At 32.2% G+C, this 26,309-nt stretch overlaps 2 protein-coding genes and 1 non-coding gene across 3 annotated transcripts; 2 read left to right on the top strand and 1 right to left on the bottom strand.

The window, feature by feature from the left end:
* Positions 1-8,267: 8,267 nt before the first annotated feature.
* Positions 8,268-11,417, bottom strand: LOC7464548 (protein BOBBER 1). Its single transcript, XM_002321378.4, has 6 exons — positions 10,900-11,417; positions 9,394-9,566; positions 9,235-9,283; positions 8,875-9,041; positions 8,612-8,695; positions 8,268-8,485 (listed from the first exon to the last, which is right to left on the bottom strand). Exons 1-6 carry the CDS (start codon positions 11,300-11,302, stop codon positions 8,447-8,449), a joined length of 915 nt encoding a protein of 304 aa, XP_002321414.4. The 5' UTR covers positions 11,303-11,417; the 3' UTR covers positions 8,268-8,446.
* Positions 11,418-14,361: 2,944 nt separating this feature from the next.
* On the top strand, positions 14,362-14,434 carry TRNAA-CGC (transfer RNA alanine (anticodon CGC)). Its single transcript has one exon. It is a non-coding gene; the product is annotated as a tRNA-Ala (tRNA).
* A 1,755-nt stretch (positions 14,435-16,189) lies between these two features.
* Positions 16,190-17,711, top strand: LOC7464547 (F-box/kelch-repeat protein At3g23880). The gene has a single exon (XM_002321964.4). It carries the CDS (start codon positions 16,240-16,242, stop codon positions 17,416-17,418), a length of 1,179 nt encoding a protein of 392 aa, XP_002322000.3. The 5' UTR covers positions 16,190-16,239; the 3' UTR covers positions 17,419-17,711.
* Positions 17,712-26,309: the final 8,598 nt, after the last annotated feature.

Here is a 26,309-nt window from a genome sequence, read left to right as displayed (position 1 = left end):
GAAATATTTTACTTATAAAATCACATTATAGGCATAAGGCCCATAGATGATAAATTATATTCCTTATCTTTTACCATTGTTAGGTCTTAATTATACATCAACTTGCTTGGTTGAAGGGGAGTGCATGCCATCAGCCATGTGTCACCCATGAAACTGACTTAGAAAAATATCTTACTGAAAAAAATGGTTCGAGATAATTACCTAAACTTACTAGGTAGTAGTGTCAATACTTGACTGGAATAAAGTATTCTTATCCTTTCTTTTCTTTTCTTTTTAGTTTATTTTTCAATTTTTTTCAATGATTGTTCCGGATTTGTTTGGATTGACTAAATTGTTTGGATAATATCGAGTCAATTTTTGCATAAATACAGGCCAAGTAATGAATCGGGTTAGAAAAGTTTTTTTCTTGTAAATTTCATACTCAAATCTTTTTTACTGATTAATGTATTTGTGTTTATACCAGTCAAATTGATTGAATTATATTGAAAAAACTCTTACATGATAATTTTAAACCCAAATTAAACAAAGAGTTGAGTTGAGATTTTTTTTTTCAATTTTAATTTTACTCTTAAGATCTTTTTATACAAGTTGGTTGAGTTGCGATTGGACTAACTAAATAGATTAAATTATATTGAAGCAACTTTCATATATTTTAATTTTAAAATTAAATTTTTTAAAGGAGTAATGTTTAGAGATTTTAAGATTCATCTCTTAAGTTAATTTTAATAATAATATTGAATAATTTTCTCTGTTCTCTGAATATTTTTTTTTTATTATATTCATTTTTCTTTTAATTAGACCCGCAGCAAATTGCGGTGCAAAAGCCATTGACTGGTCAAACTTGATATGATTTATAAATGCTAATCCAAGTTTAATAAGAGAAAAAGCTTATCACACCCCAAACATCACCAATTATTAATTTTAGTGGATCAAAATATTGTAAAACTTCTGTTTTTGCAATAGATCACAGCTCACAACAGACTCTGAGAGCAAAAAAAAAAAAAATTGTTCGACAATGATGTTTTTTATGGACTGCTTTGAAAAAAATATAATCTAAAAGCTTTGATAGGTACCTGTAGTTTTCGTAAGGGAAATTACGCCACTCACTAGAGGAAGGAATATGATAGCGTTATTAAACTTGATTAGATTTGAATAATCTGATCTATCCAAGATTTGATATGGATTGGGTTTAAAATTTGAATAAGAATTGATTTGATCTTGTGATTTATTTATTTTCAAATGGATATCATGTTACTTTTTTTAAATAATTTTAAAATAATATTATTTTAAATTAACTCAAATTAATCCAAATTATTAAACTGCCTAACTAGTGATTTATATCTCCTACGAGACTAAATTCAAGAACTTTAATTTCAAACTGGGTATTAATCTCTTGTTCGCGTGAGAGCTCCTTTTTGCTAAATTTTGATCATGGTATCCATTAGATAACTTGTGATACAAAATTAAATGTTATATTTTGTTAATTTCATCCGGATTAACTCCATATTAAACTAATCATGGCACTTGCTATACATGGCCGATTCTATGTTTTCAATGAGCCACCATTGCTTGCATGTGCTCATTTTTTTATTTCTCTTGTTAGTTCCCGGGTCATGCATGCTTCGAGTAGTCGGGTCGATGATAAAAGACGATCCATTTTAAGAATTGAAACAGAAAAAACCAAGAGTATTGGATTAATTCTTGAGTCACTAGATCAAAATAGACCAATCATTTAATTGAAACAAAAGCATTTTATCTTTTGATGCTTATTAGATCGACTTTGAATTAACTTTGTTTGGATTGAGTTTAAATAGGTAAACAAAAACGTTTTATCTTTTAATGCTTATTAGATCGAGTTTAGATTAAGCTTGTTTGGATTGAGTTTAAACAGGTCAATCAGGTTCGATCTACACTATCAATATTTTCAGACCCTATGGGCTCTGGGGTATAATATGATATAACTCACCCTTAAGCCTGCTAGAAAGGATCCCAATTACTTCTCTATTTTTGCACCCAAAATAAGGATCTCTAAAAACAGAGGACCTTCTTGCTTCGAAGATGACTCCAACGTTTAGATCAGCCTGCATTGCCGCTCTAAATTCTTGGCACCATCGATGCTTGTTACAATATTTCAAACACATTAATTAATAAAATCCACCATGACAAGTGGATCGCAAAAGTCTAGAAATGAAAGAAGGAAAAACTTAATAATTATTAATATTTATATAAAGAGTCTATTTTGAAGAATCCAATTGATAAAAATAAAATAAAAAAGAAAATCACATCAATTATTATTAAAAATATAAGATTTATGGTGAAAGGATATCGGTACAGTTCTAATCCGTCATTTTCACAAATATCAAGAAAATATGTCTATAACATCACTATATTATTAGTTTAGAGATATAGTTCATTTGTTTTTGCATTTCAAAAATATTTTTAAAAAAATTATTTTTTTTTGTTTTTTAATATATTGATTTTAAAAATAAAATTTTTGTAAAAAAATATCATACTCTTGACTAAATGATCGTTGTCTATACACAACTAGAGTGGTCCAGCAGGATAGGATTGTTGTTGGCTATATATGCATTGTAACATAGTTTGTATGTCATGGAAATATTATGAAATGATGCGTTAGTGATGAGCCTACTCTCTCTCTCTCTCTTCTCACTAACTTTTCTACCATTGTTGCTCATCTTGAGCTTATACTCCATTTGCACTCCTGGAGAGCCTTCATATTGGTGCGCACCACAATCCCACAAAGTATGTGTAGATCGAGTTCGGAGCATGGTTACACAGCTAAAATAGACGTAGGGTTTCATTATCAAGGAATACAGAATCTTATGCAGAGAGATTGTTCACAGATGAACACTATGTCGTACTGTTGCACAAAACTACAAAAATATCTCTCAAGAAAGTGCCTTCTTCTGATATGAACAAGGCCTTAAGGACCTACCAAACCCTAGGCTAAGAAAACCTAGATGGGACACCATTATATATGGTCCATAACCTTTGTATGGAAAAAGGCATGTTGCCAAGGACTTGGGTTGGGTTTTATACCATCATGTTATAGTTTTGAAAGCGAAGTGTTTGCTTCGTTTAAACTTTCAAATTTGTCGTTCTATTCCTTCATTATTACACCGGTGGGCTTCCCACCAAGGAGACAGCACCCTCTTCCTCCACGGTCAACCAAAAGAGTTCTTCATTGTCTTGCAAGACAACTACTTTTGCCTTAATGACATCAGCTTCTACATCATCTGTCTTCATGTATACATGCTCCATTGCTTAGTTTTAAAACCCAGTAAACAGTTTTCATCTTAAAACTATTTCTATTTAAAAAAAATTAAAATAATATTGTTACGGGTTAATTTAAAAAGATTAAAAATTTAAATTAATCTGTCAATTTATAAGTTGACATCTTAAATTCATAAACCGAATTATCTTATATTAGATTAAAAATTAAATTAGATATTAGAATTATGTCATGATATACTCGAGTACTTGTATCTAAATTCCCTATTTCCTTCTGAAATAAATTTCGTAAACAATAGTTTTTTTAAAAAGAAATTAATGTAGTGAAAGCCTTTGTATTCCAAAATTGAGGAAATAAAAATGACTATGACATTTGTAAATCCAATGCTAACTACAGAAAACAGTGTCAAATTTACCATGCTTTGCCAATATTTACTTTTTAAAGAATAGCTTGAATAGTGCCCAGTCCTTTACCAAATCTCCAATATAAAAGAAGGAACATCTGTAAAATGTAATCTACAAAATGGTGACACTATGCACACTGGAGTTCCTCTCTCTCTCTCTCTCTCTCTCTCTCTCTCTCTCTCTCTCTCTATATATATATATATATATATATATATATAAACAGCCAGAATTCTTCTTTCGCATTAATTAGAAAGTTGTTTTTTTGGCTAGATGACCAAATACTGGCCCTATCGTCCACAAGGAAGAAAGAAAAGAGGAGAGGGTGAATAAAAAGATGGGATGAAAACGAAAGATCCCATAGTAAATTTTCTGAGAAAGGTGTGGTGAGTTGTGATTTCTGACTGGTTAAATCTAGCTATATGCTCTAGCAGTCTAGCATATATGTGTAAAATGCTATAGAACCTGGTAAAGTTTAAATCAATAAGAAGCTAACGCAATTATTTTTCTGTCCACTCAACCAAATGAAAGAAGCATCTCATGCCCCTTCATCTATCCACCCCCTAGAAAAAAAAACCAATTAAAATTTGTTATATATTATTTTTATTTTATTTGTATATAAAAAATAAAATAAATTTGAAATAAATAATATAAAAAATAAATATATTTCTATATATTTATTCACTAATAAAAGATTGACACACAAAATGAGATATTTAAAGATATTTTATTATAAAATACAAGATATCATAAATAAATATCAATTAATAAAATAATATAACATTGATAAAGACCTGAGTGGTTGAAATTTAAAAAAAAAATCCTAGGAAGATGAGGTTGGTTTAAAGTAATGGTTGAAATTTACTTGAATAAAGACGCATAGGTAAATTATCTAATCAAGACTTTAACAATGATCTTGCTGAGTTATTTGCCAAGATAAAATATGTAACAATTTACAAATCATGCTGTCATTGCAGTGCTCTGTACACCACCGCCAAAGCTGCTAAAGTTTATCAATAAATAGTTGCAATCAAGAAAACTAAGAAGACAAGTAACTAAGTAAGAGCATTGATAATAGATTGGCTTCAGTGATGAAGAGTGAAAGGTACACCCTTGGTTACAAAACTATGCTTAAATCTCTAAGGAAATTCAAAGAAAAATTGATTCTATTGCCTACCTTTGAGGAAATACAAAATCCCGTCTGCTGTGAATTTAGGTGGTGAATTTTGACTCAGTTATTGATACAGTAAAGCTTTCTATCAGGGAAAAAAAAAACTATGCTCAAGTTGAATGAGAAATTGAGTACCTGCTAGGACCGTCTGCAGACGACGCAAGGGAAAAACGGGGAGCTGCTGGCAGGATCGCTTTACTGGACGAGGGACTGCCTGGGGTAGACGACGGCGTTGTTAGTAAAACAAAAAGGGGAGAGAACAAAAGATGGTAACATGGTTTTCTTTTATATATAGCCACCCTAGGGATCATTTCCTGATTCAAAGGAAAAAAAAAATGATAATTCCTATTTTGTGAGAGCAAGATCAGCCACCTGCACAAACTTCTTTTCCTCCTCTGAAACGGGTACATGGGGAGGTTAATTTTTTTTTTTTCCTGTTCTGAAATATGCAGCCATGGCCTTGATGATGCTTTTTGTGGAGCTACTCTGGTGCTTAAATTGATCATGACAGATGGTATCATTGCTTTTGCTATATGGGGTCTTGGCCCTCTAATGCGTTTGGGAAGGACTCTACTATTAAAGAATCAAGGATATAATTTAACCCTTAGATCGACAATTGTTGTTTCCATGTTCCCTGTGTAATTCCAAGCACATCCTCGGAACTTCACTTTCTTCAATATGTAGCTAGTGCATTATGAACTCTCTAGAAAGAGAATAACTCGAACCGAATTATTGATGTAAAAAAAAACGAAAAAGAGGATCCATGCGTACCTGCTAGGGCAGGATGTTGACATTCGCTGTTTGTAAAGAAAGAAGAGGCTACACTGTTTCATCTTCTCATTCAGTTGATGTTTGGTTACAAAAACAGCCTAGCTATGGAGAAGTCAAGAAAACAAAACCAGCCCTGATCGCCTTCGAACAATGGCAGCGCCACCAAGTGAGGTCTAAGGAGAATCATATATGGTCTCGTCAACACTCCTCCTTGAGCAAGAAGACGATTATCCTTTCCCCTCTACAAGCAGGTTGAAGATTTTAGATTTTCAGCACCAAGAACAACAAGATGCATATTGTATCTCCATTGGCAACCGTGATGACATCACATTCATGCTGATGAACAACGTAGAAGAATACTTATATATTCAATAGTTCAAATTCCGTACCAGAGATGAGTTTCAATTCTAATGGCAATATTGATGGTCTTCCTCAGCTGTCTGATACGGGCAGGGCTTCGTTCCAAGGAAATGGTTGTTAAAAATTGATCATGTGTTATTTTTATTTTATTTTTATATAAGAAAAATAAAGTAAATTTAGAATAAATAAGTCTTTATATATTTCTTGACCAATAAAAATTTAACACATGCAATAATTAAGATATTTAAAAATATTTTATCATGAGTAAAAGAATTCATAAACAGTGACCAGAGTGGGTCACATTTTAAAACACAAGTGAACAATTACAATGAGAAAAAAAAATAACACTTTGAAAGCACACAAAAGCTCTAATTATAATATCACTAGTACTGTCATAATCAAATTTTGACAACCCTCATATTGTATAATTAGAAAAAAATTTAAAAATATTTTTTCAGTAATTTTAGTTAATTTTAATCATTTTGTTAATTTCTTGTTCTATATAAAAAAAAAGCTTGAAAATCATAAAAATGAAAAAAAAATACAATATATATATAGCTAGGGTTGAAGATTGGACCAAAAATTGAGTTTGAAAATTCTTGGGCTGTAATTGAGGAAATTGAAAAAAATATCACTGCTGGTTGCATGGCATAATTTAATTTAATTTGGCTAAGGATTATACTTTGCAACAATAAAAACCTATGCCCATGCAACCAGCAGTGACATTTTTGCTATTTCTCTCAAAATCATCATTTTTCAAAATGATGATTTTGAGAGAAATAGCAAAAATGTCACTGCTGGTTGCATGGGCATAGGTTTTTATTGTTGCAAAGTATAATCCTTAGATCCATTTTTGTCCCAGAAAGAAGCATGGGCCAATGTTTTTATTTGTTTAAGCTACGCCTCTCTCTGTTTTTGGTCTCTCTAGACCGGTGCTCATAAGCTTCGTCTTTGGGCTGTTGGTTTTTATGGGTTTTCGGCTAACCTTGTTTTATGGGTTGTACTCGAGGGTTTGAGATAAGCATACTCATCTCTAATAAAATAACATAAAGTTTATATGAACAAATACTTTGTGTGCATCACGGCCAATTCTTTCCAAAAAAAAATCAATTTTTGCATATTCCATCGTTGTAAAAAAAATTTAGTGTGTTCCTTTAGAAAAAAAAAAAGAAAAGAAAAAAACCAAAAATACTTTTTACATTTTAGCATTTCCTTAGCATTATCATAAAAACTGAAAAATATATATATTTTACATACATATTTGGATTTAATAATAAGTTTATTAATGCTTGACCCAAATAAATTGGCCATTTGACCTACATGTCAGAAAATTAAAAAAAAATCAAGTTGTTTTCTTAAAAAATAAATTAATGATAAAAATTCACAATTTACAAAAAAAAAAATTAATAAAAGGGTTAGAGCCCATTTTCACTACTCATTGGGTCCAAAACCCAATTTCCATCATAGATACAGGTCCAAAGCTCAATTATCATTATTGATACGGGTTTTAACAACTTCAATGTAATTTTTTTTGAAGAAAAAAATGTTATTTTCTAAATGTCTTTTTTTAAAATGAACCGATTTTAAAATCAAATACGAATTACGCTTACTTTTAGCAATTTCAACAAAATATTCTTTTTAAGACTTAACTCGTCAACTTCTTTTAGAAATTAATATAATTTTTTAAAGTGTCTAAAATTAGAAAACACAAATAAATTTTTGTAAGAAATAATGTTTTTAAAGATGTTCTTCTTCCTTTAAACATAATTAACCTTTTATCTAATTATCTAAAATCAATGCATATCTTTAATTCCCTAGTTTTTTTTCATAACTAAATAACGATTTTAATTTTTCACGGTACCATAAAAAAATCTTAACAATGTAAATCTAACATTAACCGTAGTGGTCACAAATGGTAAACAACTCCCTTTGTTCATTAAGAACCTTCCTTGATGTCCTTGAAAACATTCAATCAAAATCTCGATACAACAAGTGTCAAGAACGTCCTGTCATTTCTAAAAATTTATGCCAATCTATTATTATTTTGCCATTTTATTTTTGTAATAAGCGAAAATACCCTAAAAGCCCATTCATTGTCAAATGTTTTTGTTGACCATGCAGCTACCATAAAGGTGGTGGGTTAACGGGAAATAGAGCAACACTCCAGATTCCAAACCCATGCCATACAAGACAGGAGGAACAAGAGTCCAGAACGTCCTGTTAATCATGCATGCTTGTGCAAAGGGGGATGCGTTCACACATCTGGTTTTGCAACGCTTGTCTATCAAGATTTTTAAGCTTCAACGAAAACTTCAAAACCAACTATAAATATATTCCAATCAACCACTCCAATCCCACGAAAAGGGAAATGTTAAACTATTTAACATGGTCCAACCATTCAAGCTCACCAAGAAGAAAATCTAGATCAAAATAGACACCTTGGCCAGTTTTCTAAACATCAGCCACGAAATCAAACATTCCCATTTTATTTTATGCTATCTTTGCCCTTGAGAAATCCATCTCGGGATGCTGCAACAAATCGAAAACAAATGACAGATTAGCTAATGAAGTGATGATGCGAGAGGTGAAGTAAAAAACTAGGGATGCAAATGTTTTGAAGAGAGGGAAGACTGTTCAAGAGGGTTGTGGTTTCACCTCAGACATGAACTTCTTCAGAATCTCCTGTTTCTGCATCTCATCACTGGTTGGAAGCCCCATAGACTTCTGTCTCTGATCAAACTGAACAGAAGAAAAAGGGAATCAAACATCAGACATCACAACAACCAAGTAAAACGTAGAATTATGGACAAACACAACCAGATGCCATGCCAAATTAAGCAGCTATAAGGACCTAACTCAGTTAATCAAGGTGGACAAACTCGGCATGATCAAGAAGGGGAAATGGCACAAAAATTTACCATCATCTTTTCAACAGTCTGCCGTGTTTCAGAATCAAGGTCAGATAGTTTGCTGTTTTCAGGCTCCACTTTCTGAGTATCAATTTCAGGATCTCCTTTCACCAAAGACTTCCACCAATCCATTTGGTCATGCTTTGTCAAAAGGATTGAGATGGTATTCTGGTCCTCTGAAGAAATATTTGAAGAATAACTAACATTTAACAAATGGCTCTTGACAAGGAAACAAAGAGCAAATAATGCAATGAAAGAAAATACTCAATTATTTACACATTCCAGTATTTGCTAAGAATTTCCAAATATTGTATGTAGCCATGTATATAATTCCATTTGAAATTCAATGACTGGTTGTAGTTAGCATACCTATGCTCCAATAACAATCATCAACCTTGATGGGCTTATAGAGCTCTCCCTACAAGTATTTGAGAGCAAAAATTTAGAAGAGAAAACCACCTGAGCAAACTGAAGATAGCTCACTAGGGTACATTTCATAAAAGAACACACATTTGTGAGCAAACTCACCTCAACTATTGGAGGCTGGCCCTTGAGTCCAACTTTTAGATGGTTTTTCTTGATGTCACATATGACAAATCTTGATTTAGTTCCAGAAGGAACTGGAATTTGTACATTAACCTCTTGCAAGGTCTGTGTCCAGGAATATTTCTCCAGATCAAGCCCGTTGCCATTATTTGGAACTGCCCATTAGAAACAACAAGCAGCAATGGAAAAGTAAGTAAAGCATGCAACGAACACCTTTCCTTCAAAGTTCAAAGATATCAGTAATGAATATGCCATCTGCATTTAGAATGGAAGTCATAGATATTCTAAGCAACTAATTAAATGCCTCATCTCCAATTGGGTGCACATACTAACTTACGAATCTGATTGCAGCATGCATCCTGTCATTCATGCAAAAGCTACATAGAACTACGTACAGAATAAACTCAAAGCTACAGACTACACGTATGTGTAGATTTTCATCAAGTATTGCATGAAACATACAGTTGGGTTGCAAGAAAATCTGCAGCCATGTTGATTTATCAACAAACTCATATTAGAATATCTATCAAACATTTTCACGAGCTACAACCCATCCATTATAAATGGTCACTTTCATCATCCTATACGGCTCTCAATGCATAAAGTTTAAAACTTTATCCAAAATCTAGAGCAAAAACAAAAATTGGTACCTTAACCCTTGCATGTTCAACAAAATATCATCTAATCACAAATAAAACATCACAAGCCAAACTACTAAGTATCGACAGAACAATTTCACAACCAACACCACCAAAATGATTCACAGACAACAGAATTGAACAATTCACTACTTCAATTAAGTTAGATTGCAGTAAATGTCCACTCCTCTTTTCCAGCAACCAGAGACACTTGAAGATACAAATGGTTCAGAAACTAGTCTTTGGCTCTTCAATTCTCAACTTCCTAAACAATGAAGAACACCAAATTGGTACCTTAACCCTTGCATGTTCAACGAAATATCATCTAATAACAAATAAAACATCACAAGCCAAACTACTAAGTATCCACAGAACAATTTCACAACCAACACCACCAAAATGATTCACAGACAACAGAATTGAACAATTCACTACTTTAAGTTAGATTGCAGTAAATGTCCGCTCCTCTTTTCCAACAACCAGAGACACTTGAAGATAGAAATGGTTCAAAAACTAGTCTTTTGCTCTTCAATTCTCAACTTCCTAAACAATCAAGAACACCAAAAGACATTACAGTCATAACACAAACAACCCCTCTAAGAGAAGGCTATAAAAAAAACCTTCAAAATGTTAAACCCCATTTGAAAAATCACAAAAACATTTCAGACTTTACCCTCCAAGCCAAAATGTTCTCCTAAATTTCAATCACCTTCAATCTTCTACTAATTCACACAAACCAGAAAATAAAAAATTTCCCAAACTTCAAACACATATAACCAACCAAAAAATCAAAACAGCTCAAAACAAAAACAGGAAACACAAAATTAAACAAAACACTTTTCTCATTTACCCTTTGCACTCTCCTCTTTGTTCTCGTTCTCGTCCATTTTCTCCTTCTTCTCCTTCTCCTTCTCCACCTTCAACCTCTTACTCTGCGCCTTCACCTCCGCCTCCTCCGCTGCCTTCACCTCCGCCTCCTCCGCTGCCTTCACCTTCGCCTCCTCCGCCGCCTTCTTCCTCTTCGCCTCCTCCACTGCCTTCTTCACCACCGCAAAGATCTCCTTCTCCGCCGTCTCCTTCTCGAGAAAATCGCTCTCTTTCCCCAGGAAATCAAGAACTCCCTCCACAATCCTCATGGGGTTTTGTGGATCAAATGTTGCAGTAAACGTCGACGTTTTGGGAGGGGTACGTGATGATGATGGTAATGGTTTTGTGTCTGTTTGGTCTTCTTCGTAATCAGAGATTATCGCCATTTTTGGATTGTTTTCGTCTCTTTCTTGAACTGAGCTGGCTCGGTGGGCGTGAGTTGAGGTGTACTTGGGTTCTTGCTCGAGGATGTTTTATAGGAGTGAAGACGAGGAGACCTGCTAGGAGTTTTATAGAGAGTTCTAGAACATTTTATTATTACTTCGCCATGCTAAAACTCCAATTAGATCCCTAAACTTTGTACATTTGATAACATCAATAACTTTATTTAAATTAAATCAAATCAGCATCTCTATTAGACTATTTCTAGTTTTCGACCATTTGATTTTCCATGGAATTAGATGAAGCGGGTCAGAAAATCCTTGATTGAGAGAGAACTAGTAATTCAATTCAAATAGAGTGTTTTATTTGATCAAATGTAATAAATCAAGGGACCATGTGGTGATATTATAAATTTAGTATAGTTATCGATACTATATTATTATTATTATTATTATTATTATTAATTTTTTACTTTAATACTAAAACTTGACTGTTTAATATTCCCCCCCCTCCGTCTTTATCTTCTTCTTCCTTTTTTTTTTTTTATCTTTATCAAAGAATTCTAAAGTTACATTATCACAATTTAAAAGTTTGAAATTTTAAAAACTCTATTCAATTTTTTTAAAAAAAAAAAAATATTACAACAATCCCTTTTATACATGAAATGCCTTTAATAACCCCCTTCAATAGTACAAAAACTTTCAAGATATTAAGGACATTTTGAGCAAATAAAAAAAAATCATTTTTTTAAAAAAATTATTATAATTTATCATTTTCTTTATTTTTTATTATGCAACTCTTCATGTTTTGCAGGGAGGCATGCACGACAATAAAGTCGAATGATAAATGATGAGTCAAACACACTCTAAAGTCGACTGACTGATAAATGAGGAGTCTTCTCCTTCAAGATCCATAGCTGTAATTTATATTTGCTTTTATGAATATGCTTTTCAATTGTAGGACTGCATTTAATGTCGTCTTTCTAACTTTTATCCTTTTTCTTTTCTTCTCCTTCATAATAAAGAAACCACATCCTTAACAGAGAAGTTGTTATATATATGTATATGTATATGTATATGTGTGTGTACATGTATATATATGTATATGTATATGTATATGTATATGTGTGTGTGACTGTGTGTTGTGCCCGAGAAAAAAAAAGAGGCTAATAAAAAACCAAAGTCTCGAGTAATTAGTTTAAATAGTATGAAAAACAAAAGTGACAGAAAACCAATGAAAAAAAAATATATATATATATATATATAAAATCATACTTGAGCTTATTTAGATTACCAAACAACCTAATGCTAATTTAATAAAAAAAAATCACAAAAAAAAAAACTTCAAAAAAAAAAGAGAAAGCATTGGCTTGAAAAAGCAAAAAAAAAAACTAGTAACTTGTTGAATTATGGACTTGAGTTCAATTAAAAAGCTTAATTATCAATCAATTTAGTTTTGAATGATGAAATCGTTTTAAAAATATTAATAAAAAACTTGCAGAAAGCAAAAAAAAAAACCCAATAAAAATAATGAGGATAAAATTTAAGAAAAGACACCTAAATAGAATGAAATTTGAGAAAAAAAAATCCCAAACAAAATAAATAGCAATTAAAAAAATGAATGCTAAATTTGAAAGATTAAAAAATCACATGGAATGAAATGGAAAAAACTTATAGAGGGTTAATCCAATAAATAAGAAAACAAAACCCAAAAAAAAAAACAAGCTGGAAAAAAAACTAAGCAAATTAAACTTTATAGTCATACAAGTACTTTCAATTTCATGAAGTTACATATTTTTATGAAATTACATATTGGTACTTTTAATTTTGAAAAATTTATTTCCATTAAAATTTCATTGTGTTGATATGTTTTTTATTTTTCAGGTATTTGTTTTGTATTTTTTTAACACTAGTATATAACATTTTACTTCAAATTCTCAAAGCTATTATCATTTTCATAATTTAATTATTACTTTCCCCATTTAACATGATGTTTTCTTTTATTATTTTTATGAATTTATTCAGGGATTTACAGTTTTGAGGTGTTCACACTTAGTACATTGCCTCTTTTTTTTTAAAAGATTAAAATCTTAATTACACTGTTATAGTAAATAATAATTTATATCTTGATGCACATTAATTTTCTTAAATGATTTAGTTTTTTTTTGGTTGATATGCATATCACTCGAATTCTAAATTGACCTCTAAGTAATAAATACCCGTGATCTAAATCATTACATGAATTTCAAGCAACAGAAACCTAATTTTAACCTAACCTTCGGCTCAACCCTGTGCCTGCCACACAAGCCAACGGTACACAAATGCCTAACCCAACCTTCAATCGCTCCATGTATTTATAAAATTCAATTTGATCTATAATTCGAGTTATGTTTTAAATGGGTAAATATAAATCAATGTTATTGTAAGATTTCTTTTAAGAAAAAACACTGAGACAATCATGTTTTGAAAAAAAATCAAAATAGATTTTACTTACTTTTTTACTAGATTGATATTTTCACAAGAACAGAAAATAATTTTGCAAAAGAATAACTTGTTTATATATATATATATATATATATATATGCATGCGAATTAAATTGTAATTTTCTTGTAAATATGTATTTTAATTATATATATATATATATATAATTTATATATATTCAACTCAATCAAAAAGAAAATCTTTATTGATTCCACCTTTTTTGTTTTGGTTAAAAGAATTATTTTTTTTATTAAGGATTAGAAAACCCTCATATGAATCTTCAACGGAAATAATTTGAAAGATTAAAAAAAATAGAATAGTGTCTACTAACAATAATATAATGGATATAGTCAAATATATATATATATTGTATTTTTCTTGTAAATATTTATTTTCATTGTAAAAAAAAATTAAATGAAAATAAATTTCGAAAATCATGTCATCTTTAAATAACTAGCATCTTTCCAAAACAATAACATGATTTTTACGATAAGGTAAAAGTGTAAAAGCATTTTCTTGTAAATTTAGAAGGCACGCTAAGCAAATTAGGATAAGATTTTGTATGAGAAATCACAACATGTGCGGGGGTGTAGCTCATATGGTAGAGCGCTCGCTTCGCATGCGAGAGGCACGGGGTTCGATTCCCCGCACCTCCACCTTTTAGGTTTTTGACCTAGCCTCTTTCTTGATGCTTACTAATTCCTTCTACGTAATTGGCCCAGAAGTAAAACGCATCGTTTCAGCACAAACCCAACCTTACAGACTTGGAAAAGTTTTTTAGTGGTTCAACATGGGCACTTGTTTTTATTAAAAAAAAAACAACGATTTTAATTATTTTTTTAATCTTACTTAGATCAACCGCGTAACTAAAAATATGGTTAGGTTGAATAGATTTTGCTAGGTGAATATCTATATAATTTAACTAAAATCATAGCTTGAGTTAAATTTTAAGTTTTTCAAATCAATATGTCTATTTTGGCCGACAACTATCACTTTATTTGATAAAATTTTTTTTTGTTTTAGTTCCAAAATAAACACAAAGATGTATACTATTTTTAGCAAGTCAATATATACTTATCATATAAAATTACATAAAAATAATAAAATTAAACAGAAATCATGTAAAAATCATGATTTTATTATTGATTTTATAATAATTATAAATTTCTAATTCTCGTATTTCTTATTGCATATCTTTGTATTTATTCACTAATGCATGAGTTCCACAAACTCTTGTATCTATTGACTCTTTTTTTGATCAATAATGCAAGAATGAAAGAAACATAATCTTACTTTAAACATTTTCTAACAAATAAAATTTATTTATTATGGAATAAAATTTTTAATTCACTTGTTGAAATTTATGGTGTGTAACAAACAATATGTGAAACTTATTAAAGTATAGTAATATGTAAAAGAAAACATAACGATATTTAAAAGTGATGCGTTATTCATCAAGGTAAAATACATCATATAAATTAAAATATTACAGATTGTCATGCATTTGAATGGAACGTGTTAGCCAACAAGAGAATATAGTTGTGAAGATATAATTGTTTTCAATATTTTTTTTTTTACGCAAAGTCTTACCAACCACTTTTAATTTTTTTTCTTGGATCTTGTATGATAGGATTTTATTATGCAAGAACAAATTTACCGTATTTATTGATAAAATTGCTTGTTGTTTGTATGAATCATACATTAAAAAAAATTATTTACACTTTTACAATATTAATTTGTATCATATTTTTCATGTCATGTTAATTATTATTATTATTTTTTTTACAAATTTGCTTTTAGCCATTAGGCAAGACTAATCAAATTGGTGAGATAACTTAAATTTGGATGAATTGACTACGAAAGAAGTATCTTTCTATAAATATGTATGTTGCAAACATAGATTATTAATTTAAAATTTAATGTAGATAAACGAAATATCAATATAATAATTTTTTAAGAATATTTTTATGACATATGGTTTGAAAACATTCACAGCCATATAACTAAAATATTTATAAGCGAAAAACAGAAAGAAAAAGTGATAAGCAATACAAAAATAATTTATTACCATGAAAAATACCAAAAAAATATAAACATTAAATACGATTTTCTCAACTCCAAAAAAAAAATTAAATACCATTTATAATAAATACTTAATTCAATAAGTCTCCTTTGAACTCTCATTAACATTTCTATATATATACAAAAAAATCCCCAAGAACACTTTACTAATTGCATAAAAAGAAAAGAAAAGAAAATCTAACCTGAAAATAAAAAATGTGTTTAGATGAAACCTATCCATTAATCATCTACACACACACACACACACACACACACACACTCACATATACACACACACACACATATACATACACACGTGTGTGTGTGTATATATATATATGTATGGACGCATGTAAACCCATTTCCCTCAATTTTTCTCACCTCAGATTTCTCTCTTCCCATGAGAAGCAAGCGAAGATCAATGGATAAAAAAACCACTTTACCCCAAGAAACCCTAACTGACATCCTATCGAGGCTCCCCATCAAATCTTTAACCCGTTTCGAATCCGTTTCTAAACCCTTTTCTGCTCTGATCAACTCCCCTGATTTCATCTCCGCCCATCTCCACCGTTCTTCTCGACATTTCACCTTTTTTATTCGCCACTTTCATAACCCATCCGGGTCTAACTTCTCTTTTTCACTGACCAATAACCAACCCATTGATGTTGAGATTCCTCTTTTGGGCTCCTTAATTAGGTTCCCAAAAATTGTTGGTTCTAGCAATGGTCTTGTTTGTCTTGATATCTCTTCTTGTTATGCGAGGGGGTTTGTTTTGTGGAATATTGCTAGGAAGCAGTATTCGTGTCTTCCTAGTCCAATAATCAGTGATTCTCGTGGGCCCTTTTGGATGGTCTCAACTGGGTTTGGATTTGATCGGGAAAAGAATGATTACAAAGTTGTGAGGATTGTGGGTTTCGCCTGCGAAAAGGGTGAATCACCTGTTGTAATGGTTGAGGTTTTTTCGTGGCGGACTGGTTGCTGGAAAGTGATTGATGGAAGAGCGATTGGGGCTTGTGTTATTCATGAAGGACACAACGGCGTGGTTATTAATGGAGGATTGCATTGGTTGGGTAACAGTGCTGGAAAATCAGGTGGTATTCAGAAGTTTATACTGTCATTCGATTTGAATACTGAAGAGTTTAGGAAGATACCAACACCTGAGTTTTCCGCCGGAGTTTGTGTTAAAATTATGGGGTTTAAAGGGTTACTTGCACTGGCATATTATCCTTCAAAGGGTCTGGTTGGAAGACCTGCTGCGACCGATCGAGTTGAGATATGTGTATGGGATGATTATGGTGGTGCTGATGGTAAGTATTGGACTAAACTGAATTCTCTTCAATTAAATGCTCTTGGATACCCTGTTGGTGTTACAAATGAGACTGGATTGATAATGAGGAAATTGGATGGACAGTTTACTCAATTTTTCTTGTGTGATCCAAGTAATCAAAATTACAGAAGGCTGCATATTTGTGAAGCTACCTACTCATGTGACATTCACAGTTATGTGGAAAGTTTAGTTCCAGTGAGTGCAGGACATGATCATCGGGTTATAGAAGAGGAGGTGCTTAGTGAGGTCTAATTGGAGTCTGGAATCTGGAGTCTGACTCCAAGGGTATATAAATATATGTTTGGGGTAGGATTTTATCATCAACTACTATGAAGTAATGTAGTTTGATAATAATAACTCAGCTTCTTTTTTTTGTGTTTTTTAGGGACTAGTGCTTTAATTTTGACTTGCTTACAGTGATAACTGAAGTGAAGTGAACCAAAATGAGCTTACTAGCACATGCTTTTTTCATCATGGAGTGTGTTTGCCCTTCTCATTTTGGCTGCTTTGATGCCTTATAAAATAGTCTTGTTGGTTTTGCTCTATTGGCTCCTCTAATCTAATGTTGTCTGTGATAGTGCAATGTTGGATTGTGAATCTTCTTTGAAATTGAGCCTCAAGGGAGCCATAGGAATCTTCCAACATGCTTGATTTCTTGTGGCTTCTCTTGTACTAAGAAACTTGTTTTACCCTATCTTTTGTTTGCCCTGTGTTTCTTAATTTGGCATCCACTGCAAGGCTTCAAATCTCCAGATTCTCCAATGTTGCTATCATCATGGACTTGTGTCACTTTTTTGGACATAGAGACAATACAGTATTGAATCAAACCCAGCTTGGTCCACCCAGGCAGTGTTCGGTGGGCCTATTGTGACTCTAGGAAAGAATTCTCCAGCATGCCCTGGCTTATACAGTTGATATATGTTTGGGTTGAACCGCCGCAAGAAATCCTAAAAGGTTGCTGGATATGTTATGAAATCAAAAGCTTATACTTGTTTATTAATGGGGTACAAGTGTAACAAGACAAAGATGTCCACTGCCCACACCAGCTCACATTCCAATCTTATTTAATGTTTGGCTACCAATTTTCAAATATTTAATGTTCACCTATCAATATTTCAACTTTGTAAGGAGGCATACAGGCCCTGGACGACCATGACATCAAGGAGAATTTCCATGCCTTCTCGAATCTCTTATACACCAAATGATTACAATTATGGCCCTGTAAGTCTTACTAGGTTTCGAACTGTTTTGTTTTATTTATAAGCCAATATCAGAATAGATAAGCAGCAAAGTGTACATGAAGCCAACTTGGTGGGAGAATACAAAATACAAGAGATAGCTGCAGAGAAATACGAACTGCAGCAGAAGACAACAGGACAAGAACTAAAGACTCACCAAACAAAACTAGGAGTCCCAAACAAACCAGCAGATGGCAAAGCCGAGACAAAACAAATCACAACTCAGTGGATGTTAAGGGCAACTGCACAATTCACGGTTTTGGGTTTGGCCCTGAAGGAAAAGATTATAAGATAGTAAAGGTCCGAGCAAATTCTTGTCTTGATTCTCATATTCCATCGAGGTGTTCTGATGAAAATTCAAGAAGGAAGAGAGAATTTTAGAAAAGTTTCTTGTTTGATATTAAATGAAGAGTTCTAATAAAAAGAAATTGCAATTACTAATAATAATCCTAATCTAAGAGAAATATAATATTGTTGATTATAAATAGAACTCATAACTCCTTAAGTAATCCTGTTCTGTTTACTTTCAATTGGACTCTGCCATAACTTTGCAAACTTGATTCTCATCATGTTTACAAGATGTAAGGGTTTTTGGAGGCAGATTAAGTGGATCCTCAATGGCAGCGGTGAAGATAGGTGTTGGTCAAAAGTGTTTACGATTCCTTCTTGTGCATTTCCTGCCTCATTGGGAAGGCCACTTGGTAAATGCAGCGACAGCGAAGTTATATTTCAAGAAGCTAATGTTTATGATAAGATGTTCTTCTTTGATTTGAATCAATCAAGTCTTAGAATGCTTCAACTCCAGCGACAATTCTCTCTCGGTCAGGCCTCTATTCATACAGAGAGCTTGGTTTCAGTCGTCTAGAGAGACAGGCAGTGTTGGCAGGAGTTATATGCGTGAGGTGTTAGTCTGATTGTCTACATTTCCGATCATGTTAGCTGGTTCTGCTTTTTTCAGGTGACATTTTAACTGTTCTTCATTCAACTTAGAGGCAATGATTGTTAGAGAGCAATCTGTTTTAAAGAATCCTCTCATTGCTTCTTTGGTCTGCTATCACTTTCCTCTATGCTTTGTATTCCCTCCATGCTTACATGATTTTGTGGACTTGTATCTTGTTTGTTTTATCTCTTCCCGTAGCTAACATGGAGCAATCATCAAATTTGGTTCTCAGTGCTGCCTCTCTCTTTATCGTTATCAAACCTGTGATCTAGCTAGTGACAACATCCTGGATATTTGAAGTCAGCCTGTGGAGCTTTTGGCTATCTTTACGGATGGAGTAGAGTGTTCTTATACAATTCTTCTGATTGTAGCACAAGCAACAGCAACTCCTGCTTCTTTTTTTTTCTGTTTTTTTATATAGCAAACGCTCTTTGGGAAAACTATCCATTTGTTCTTTTACATATGTTAGACATCACTAAGTTCTAAAATTGAGCTATAAAAATCAGCACATAATTTCTTCCTGATAAGCTGAATATTAGACAAAAGGAGTATAAGAATGAAGCTACCACAGAAAATTCAGAGTAAAGAAGCCAAGAAAGTTTTATAAGCCAAGAGATCACACCATGGATTTTACTGGTGCTCGTCGTGGTTTGGTCTGTGCTGAAATATTATATGATAAATATGTCTTATGGAGCCCTGCAACAAGGCAATTCAGGATTCTTCCACCACTCCGTTAGTGTGAAGATCAAATGGACGTCTCAAGCTCAGCTTCGGCGTAGGATTTGGCTTTGATTCCAGAGAAGAAATGAAATGAACATGCTTGTGTGCCAAGGAGATTGCCCATCAAAACAAGTGATAGAGTGGGGACTGCGACACGACACCATTTTTGTCAGGATATATGGAGCCTCAATTCAGCTTCAAATCAACATTTTCAATACAGTAAATTTAGGTTCATTTCAGCACGCTGAGCAGTACTGTGCTTGATGGATAATTTAATAGAGTATTTAATTTAATTGTTTTCTTCCTCTTTTTTTCTTCCGTATTGCATTGAAAATTAATTATGTTTTATCCCATTATAAAAATCATTTGCATGCCACTAATTGTGTTATTATTTATTATTGATTTGAGAGCATGCAGATCCTATCAATAATCAAGACAAAGGCTCACAGTATAGGCAACAATAATTGGTGTGTTGTTACATTTTTACCTTTCCATTATTGTTGAATCCAAAAGTCAACAAGGTGCAAGACACCGGTTATATTGTTAATATCCTGTTTTTTCTTTTTAATTACTTTTAAAAAAAATAATTTTTTTTGTTTTAAATTAGTATTTTTTTTTTGTGTTTTCATATCATTTTGATACGCTAATATCAAAAATAATTTTTTAAAAATAAAAAAAAAAATATTATTTTGATGTATTTTTGAGCAAAAAAAACTTTAAAAAACAACCGCTATCACACTATCAAACACCATCTTAGCAGGTGGATACAAGTTAATCAATTTATTTTTTAAAAAAATTAAAATAATATTTTTTTAAATCAACGAGTTTTTAACTAAGTAGAACTGATTTGCAAGTTAACCTGAGTTTTTGATTGAATTATATTAAATCAATTCCTTTTATTTCTTGTAAAACCTACCCGAGTCGGGTTTCGAGTCAACTAGGTTTTAGATTGACTCGCGGGCAAGGGTGGGACTAGAAAATTCTAACCAGGATTTGCAGTCAAGAAAACTATAAAGCTCGGAGGTGCCAAGCTCCCTCAAAGCTTGCTGTAGGTCCTCCCGGCTTAGGAAGAAAGGGTATTAAGTGGTCATTAAGTTTATTCTTTAAATTATTATCTTTATTTCAAATCAAAGAAAGTGTATTAGGAAGAAATTTTTCGCGAATACAACAATACGATAACAAAGAAATGAAGGATTGTTGCATTCGATTAAACTACAGTGAAGCCAAAACAATATCTAATGCGAGGAGTGGTGAAAAGGACTCACATCAAAGATAAATTAAGAAAAAAACAATGGACAAATTGGTTGAATATATCGTGATTGATTCCAAAAAAGAAAAAAAAAACTGATGAAGTTTGTTTTCTAGCACTTTTCAACTGAAAATTGCAGGTCTCTCTAGCAAGAACCAATGGCATCATTCCCCTCCTGACCATCCTTGTTTAAAATATATGTTGAACATCCTTATCCATCCTTGTTGAAGAAGACGAAGCAAGGCCAGGTGACGATAAGAAGGAATTGTTAACGTCTGAGTTTCTGACCATCGTTTTCATCTTGAAATAAAGCTTCATATGCCAGCTTGCATTCTTAATTAAATTATGATTTTGATAATGACACTCTTCGTTTTACACACAGATAGTTTTTTGTTTTTGTTTTTTGATGTGCAACTCATACAAAAATTACATCAAATCAGCTGGATTTCATCGATTAGGTTTTAAATTACGGGTTTTTTCAGATTAATACGCTGATATAACAACATTGGAGTACGTATCTTTTACTTATAGGAACTTTCCATCCAGTTTCATTCCCTTCCAAACAAGATAAAATGTCGAGGTCCATGTTCGATCTCTCTTGAAATACATTCCCGTGCTGAAGTCAAGTAAGAACTGACAACTAATCCAGAAAACGACGATAAACAGCTGCAACTGTGGACCCTCGTGGCACCCCTAGGGCTAATCTTGGCCTCTGTCTTAGTCATCCAGCATAATTTCCCTGCAATTACCAGGAATTGCATTTTAATTAATTTCCCTTCTTTTTCCTATATATGTTAGTACATAAACATGTTGTCTCTTGGCAATTTCCCTTCTTTTTTCTTCTCACTTTATGGATGATTGCCACCCAAACCCAGATGACGAGAATCTTGAGCTGCCCTACTACGAAGACAAAGGGGACAATGGCACAGATCACTTAGTTTGCTTCGTTAATAATTATGTCAAAGAATGGAACTCACGGTAGAAAGTAGCCCCATCCCCTTCGTTAAATCATCAGGTCTGGAAATTCTGATCAGCGATATTGAGATTGGTCGCCTGATAGCTAGACTCCCGCCATGATGGGCCAACGAAATATATTAAAATTGGAAGGTCATACACGACAGGAAAAGAAGGATGCCCTACCAAAATCACTTGATGATCTGCTTCAAACGAGTTTTCAAGGCCCTTATCAATTATGTGGATCCAGCAGTATTTTTAAACCCGGCCTGGTAGTCGGCCCGGTTCAAATTTCAGGTTTCGACTGGGTCACTCGGGTCAATTTCAATTTTTTTTATAAATCAAAATGGCGCCGTTTTAATAAAAAAAAAAGTCAACGGGTTTTGATCTGGTCTTGCCAGATCACCGGGTCAGCCAGGTTTTGAACTTTTTTTGTTTTTTCACAAACCTAATCTGGTTCCAGCCCCGGATTGATCCACTGGACTGTGTCGGATTTTAAAATTATAGTTCAATGACCAACACCTCAGTTAACGCAAACAAGTTGTTTCAAGATTTTTAATTTTTACTTGATTTAATATAAAACTAATTAAGTTTTAGTGCATGTTTGGAATAGTTGTACAATCACTATTTTATAAAACTTTGATTTTTTAGTTTTTAAATTATATTTAATTTCTATTATTGTCTCAAACATCCTTTTAGATTAGTGGATAATCAAATTGACTAGCTAAACCGGACATAATTTAATAACTAAGCAACTAATTAAATTCACTTCAAGTAGTTTAATCTGGAAATGTAATGAAATCATTTCCTTTCATGGCATCACTACAAATGAACCCTAGAAGAGAAAATTCTACCAGAGATAAAAAGGTCGTAATCTTTGAGTCAGAGAAAGCAGTCCACTCAATAATTTCCACATGCATTCGTGTCTGTTAAACCAACAACACTTGAAGAAGTCTTAACCTCCATCCCCTCCATTGATTTAACCTCTTGCTTCTTAACTGTATGCGAGCCTTATACGTCTTCTGCTTAATCTCCAAGAGTCTCAGAGATTGCTATAATTATCTTCAAATTGGATAACACAATTGTGTTCACAAATTGAACTGTGTGACAGTCTACCCAATTCTCAAGGGCCCTCTAATCACTGCCTCTCTTTCCATAAACATTTTATCATCACGTCCTGGAAATATTGACTTGTCTATTATCGAAAAAGGTATGTCTTTGTCGGTGTGGTTGGCAGTGCTGTGTTCTTCGCAAGTAACTTAGGCTGCTTTAGACGAGTAGGTTGGTACATACTTTATACGGGTGCACGAGCCACCACTTGCTCATAATTTGTTTCTTGGTGCATGCCACTTGCTCATGACTTTAACCGGTCTAGTATCGGTCCAGGATAAGTTTTGGATTATAGTTCTACTCGGGTCAATTCAATTATTTTTATTTTATATTCAAAAATAAAAATAATTTTAAGAAAAATAATTTTAAAAAACAAGAAAAAAAATCAATTGGTTTTGATTAAAATTTAGGATGAACTTGAGTTTTTGACTGAGTCACACTAAATAATTAGTTCTCCTTCTATTTTTACTGAATTCTAACTTGGTATAAGTCCCAAGTCACTCAAATCATAAAACAACTCGTCCAGTCAGGGTGAGTTTTAAATAATTGATGTGGAATAATTAAATGTAATTTACCTTTATGGACTAATTCTCCAAGGATAATATGGAAATTAAATATGGTGTCGGCAAGTTCAATCAATGAACACTTTATAAGATCAACAAGGCCTATTTGTTTTTTTCTTTGAAATTTATGTATTTTAAAAGTGTATTTAACATGAAAAGAGTATCAAATTAGTATTTTTTTTTTAGTATTTCTAGATGATTTTGATATAATTATATAAAAAATAATTTTTTCTTAAAAAGAATTAGTTTAATATATTAAAAACAATACTTTATGCCACAATACAAAACACATCCTACTAATTTAGGGCAATTGTTTCTTTCTTTCCTTCTCTGTGGATGACAATGATAATTTGAAAACTTAAAGGCTTGCAACAATCAATGTCTTGTTTAAGGCTTGTAATGAAAGAATTGGCCACTACTAAATTGATTTGACTGCTTATTAATTGAATTAATTATCCTCAGAACAGTGCTGATGATGTGAGTATTAAATAGTATTAAATTGCATTAAAAAAGATTGGCATTGCAATTGCCATAGTCATCTAATTACCCATAGTTTTTTTTAACCTGATTTGGGTCGATTCAAGACAAGTAATGAATCACGTGAGTTGATCTGGATTAACTCAATTATTTTATTTTATAAAAAATTAAAAGTGGTATTATTTTGAAAGAAATTTTAAAAAATCAACAAGTTTTACTAAGATTTTACTAGTTTTTCATGTGATGATTGAGTTATATTTAAAGAATTCCCGTCAAATGTCAGCCTTATATAAAAGAATATGTACGTATTTTGTTCCAAATGTAAGTAAAATCTAATTTCTGAGTATCCATAACAAATAATTTTACCAAATTGTTAAACTAATATCTAAATCGTTAATATATAATAAAAATCAACTTCGGGGGCCATCGTCAAGGAGGTCATATCTATGTAGCTAGCCTGTTGCTCTAATATGGATCTGATTCAGCCCAATTATTGATGACTTTGACCTCAGAATAAATGGTGAATATTATAAATTATTCATGAATCTATATATATAAAAAGATTTTTAAATTCTCCAAGCCCTCCATTTTGGAAGACCGGATATGGGATACTGATATATCGTCGTCAACTTCCATGGATATAACTTTCAATACTCTAAATACGATGTGTTTTACCTTAAAAATCATTGTGTCTTGATCATTCGGAAACAAGATAGTGATATTCATGGACGATCGAAGCAAATCAAGTAACAAATCATGTGATAAGTTCTGCATATTTGCTTCGTGTTCCCCACCACCATGGGAGGAGGCACAATGGCACATGCTTATTAAATTATGAGTTGCTTTCGTTGCCATCCATTTGTGTCCATGTGCCCTGTCTCTTTTATTCTTTCTATCACTCGTCAACTTGTTGTCTTCGTTCTTGTGTGCAGAAAAACCTCTACAAGCACAGCTTCGTAGCGCCAGTTCTTGTGCAAGAAGAGAAATCGATGGCTGCCTCCTGCTGAATATTGTTGTTTTCCACACCATCATTTGTCTATTTTCTGCTCTATCATGGGAAATGCAACAGTCTTTCAAAATAATTGGTTCAAGTATCTTGAAGAAGATTCGTTGTAACATTACAAGATTGTGCTGTGTTAGCTTCAACATGAACATTGTAGAAATCCAACTAGATGATCTTGACAACCGATCATGAAATAATAATATTTTCTGTAAAATACTCTTTTAAATTTTTTTAATTAAAGACCACTTGTTTTTTAGTTTCAAATTACACTTGAATGCATTTTAAAAACATGTCTTGTTTGAAAATTATTGAATTAATATTTTTTAATAATTTTATATGTAAAATAAAAAAAAATCTAAAAGATATTATTTTAGTACAATTTAATACTATTTACTACAGTAACAAACACACAGTAAGATGAACTTTAGCACGACTATATATGTTGGGTACATAATTTAATTGATTGTTCGTTCTAGTATCCTATATTACGAGGAGTACACTAACTTATATTGCTTTCTCCCACAAATTTATTTATGTGATCCTAGTTAAGTTGAAGTTTTATTTTTAATTGGTTTAAAAGATTTACTTAATCAAATATTGGTTGACCGGTCAAACTCGATCTATTAAACTAAATTTAAGCAAGACTTGATGAGTTCAATTTTAGGAATTTTTTTAAATTTTTTATTAAAAATGATATTATTTCTTTTAACAAAATAAAATAACATTGATTAAGCCTTGAACATGATTTTACCCTTAGTCGGGTATGAGATGATTATTATTTTAGAATTTTAAATTTGAGATCGAGGGTTCTAGAATTTAAAAGATTTTGAAATGAAAGAAATATTTTGAGAATGTATGAATTTTAGTGTGGAAAACCTGCTTAAGGATC

This window comes from Populus trichocarpa, chromosome 15, assembly GCF_000002775.5.
Source record: "Populus trichocarpa isolate Nisqually-1 chromosome 15, P.trichocarpa_v4.1, whole genome shotgun sequence".
Classification (NCBI taxonomy): domain Eukaryota; kingdom Viridiplantae; phylum Streptophyta; class Magnoliopsida; order Malpighiales; family Salicaceae; genus Populus; species Populus trichocarpa.
Note: the sequence above shows the minus strand (reverse complement) of the source record. Positions and strands in the feature narration are given on the sequence as shown.

Coding starts and splice junctions, on each gene's coding strand:
- LOC7464548 (XM_002321378.4), bottom strand. CDS start 11,302: ATGGCGATAATCTCTGATTACGAAGAAGACCAAACAGACACAAAACCA. Junction 9,042..9,234: donor TGATTGTTATTGGAGCATAG/GTATGCTAACTA, acceptor ATATTTCTTCAG/AGGACCAGAATACCATCTCA. Junction 8,486..8,611: donor TGAAGAAGTTCATGTCTGAG/GTGAAACCACAA, acceptor GATTTGTTGCAG/CATCCCGAGATGGATTTCTC.
- LOC7464547 (XM_002321964.4), top strand. CDS start 16,240: ATGAGAAGCAAGCGAAGATCAATGGATAAAAAAACCACTTTACCCCAA.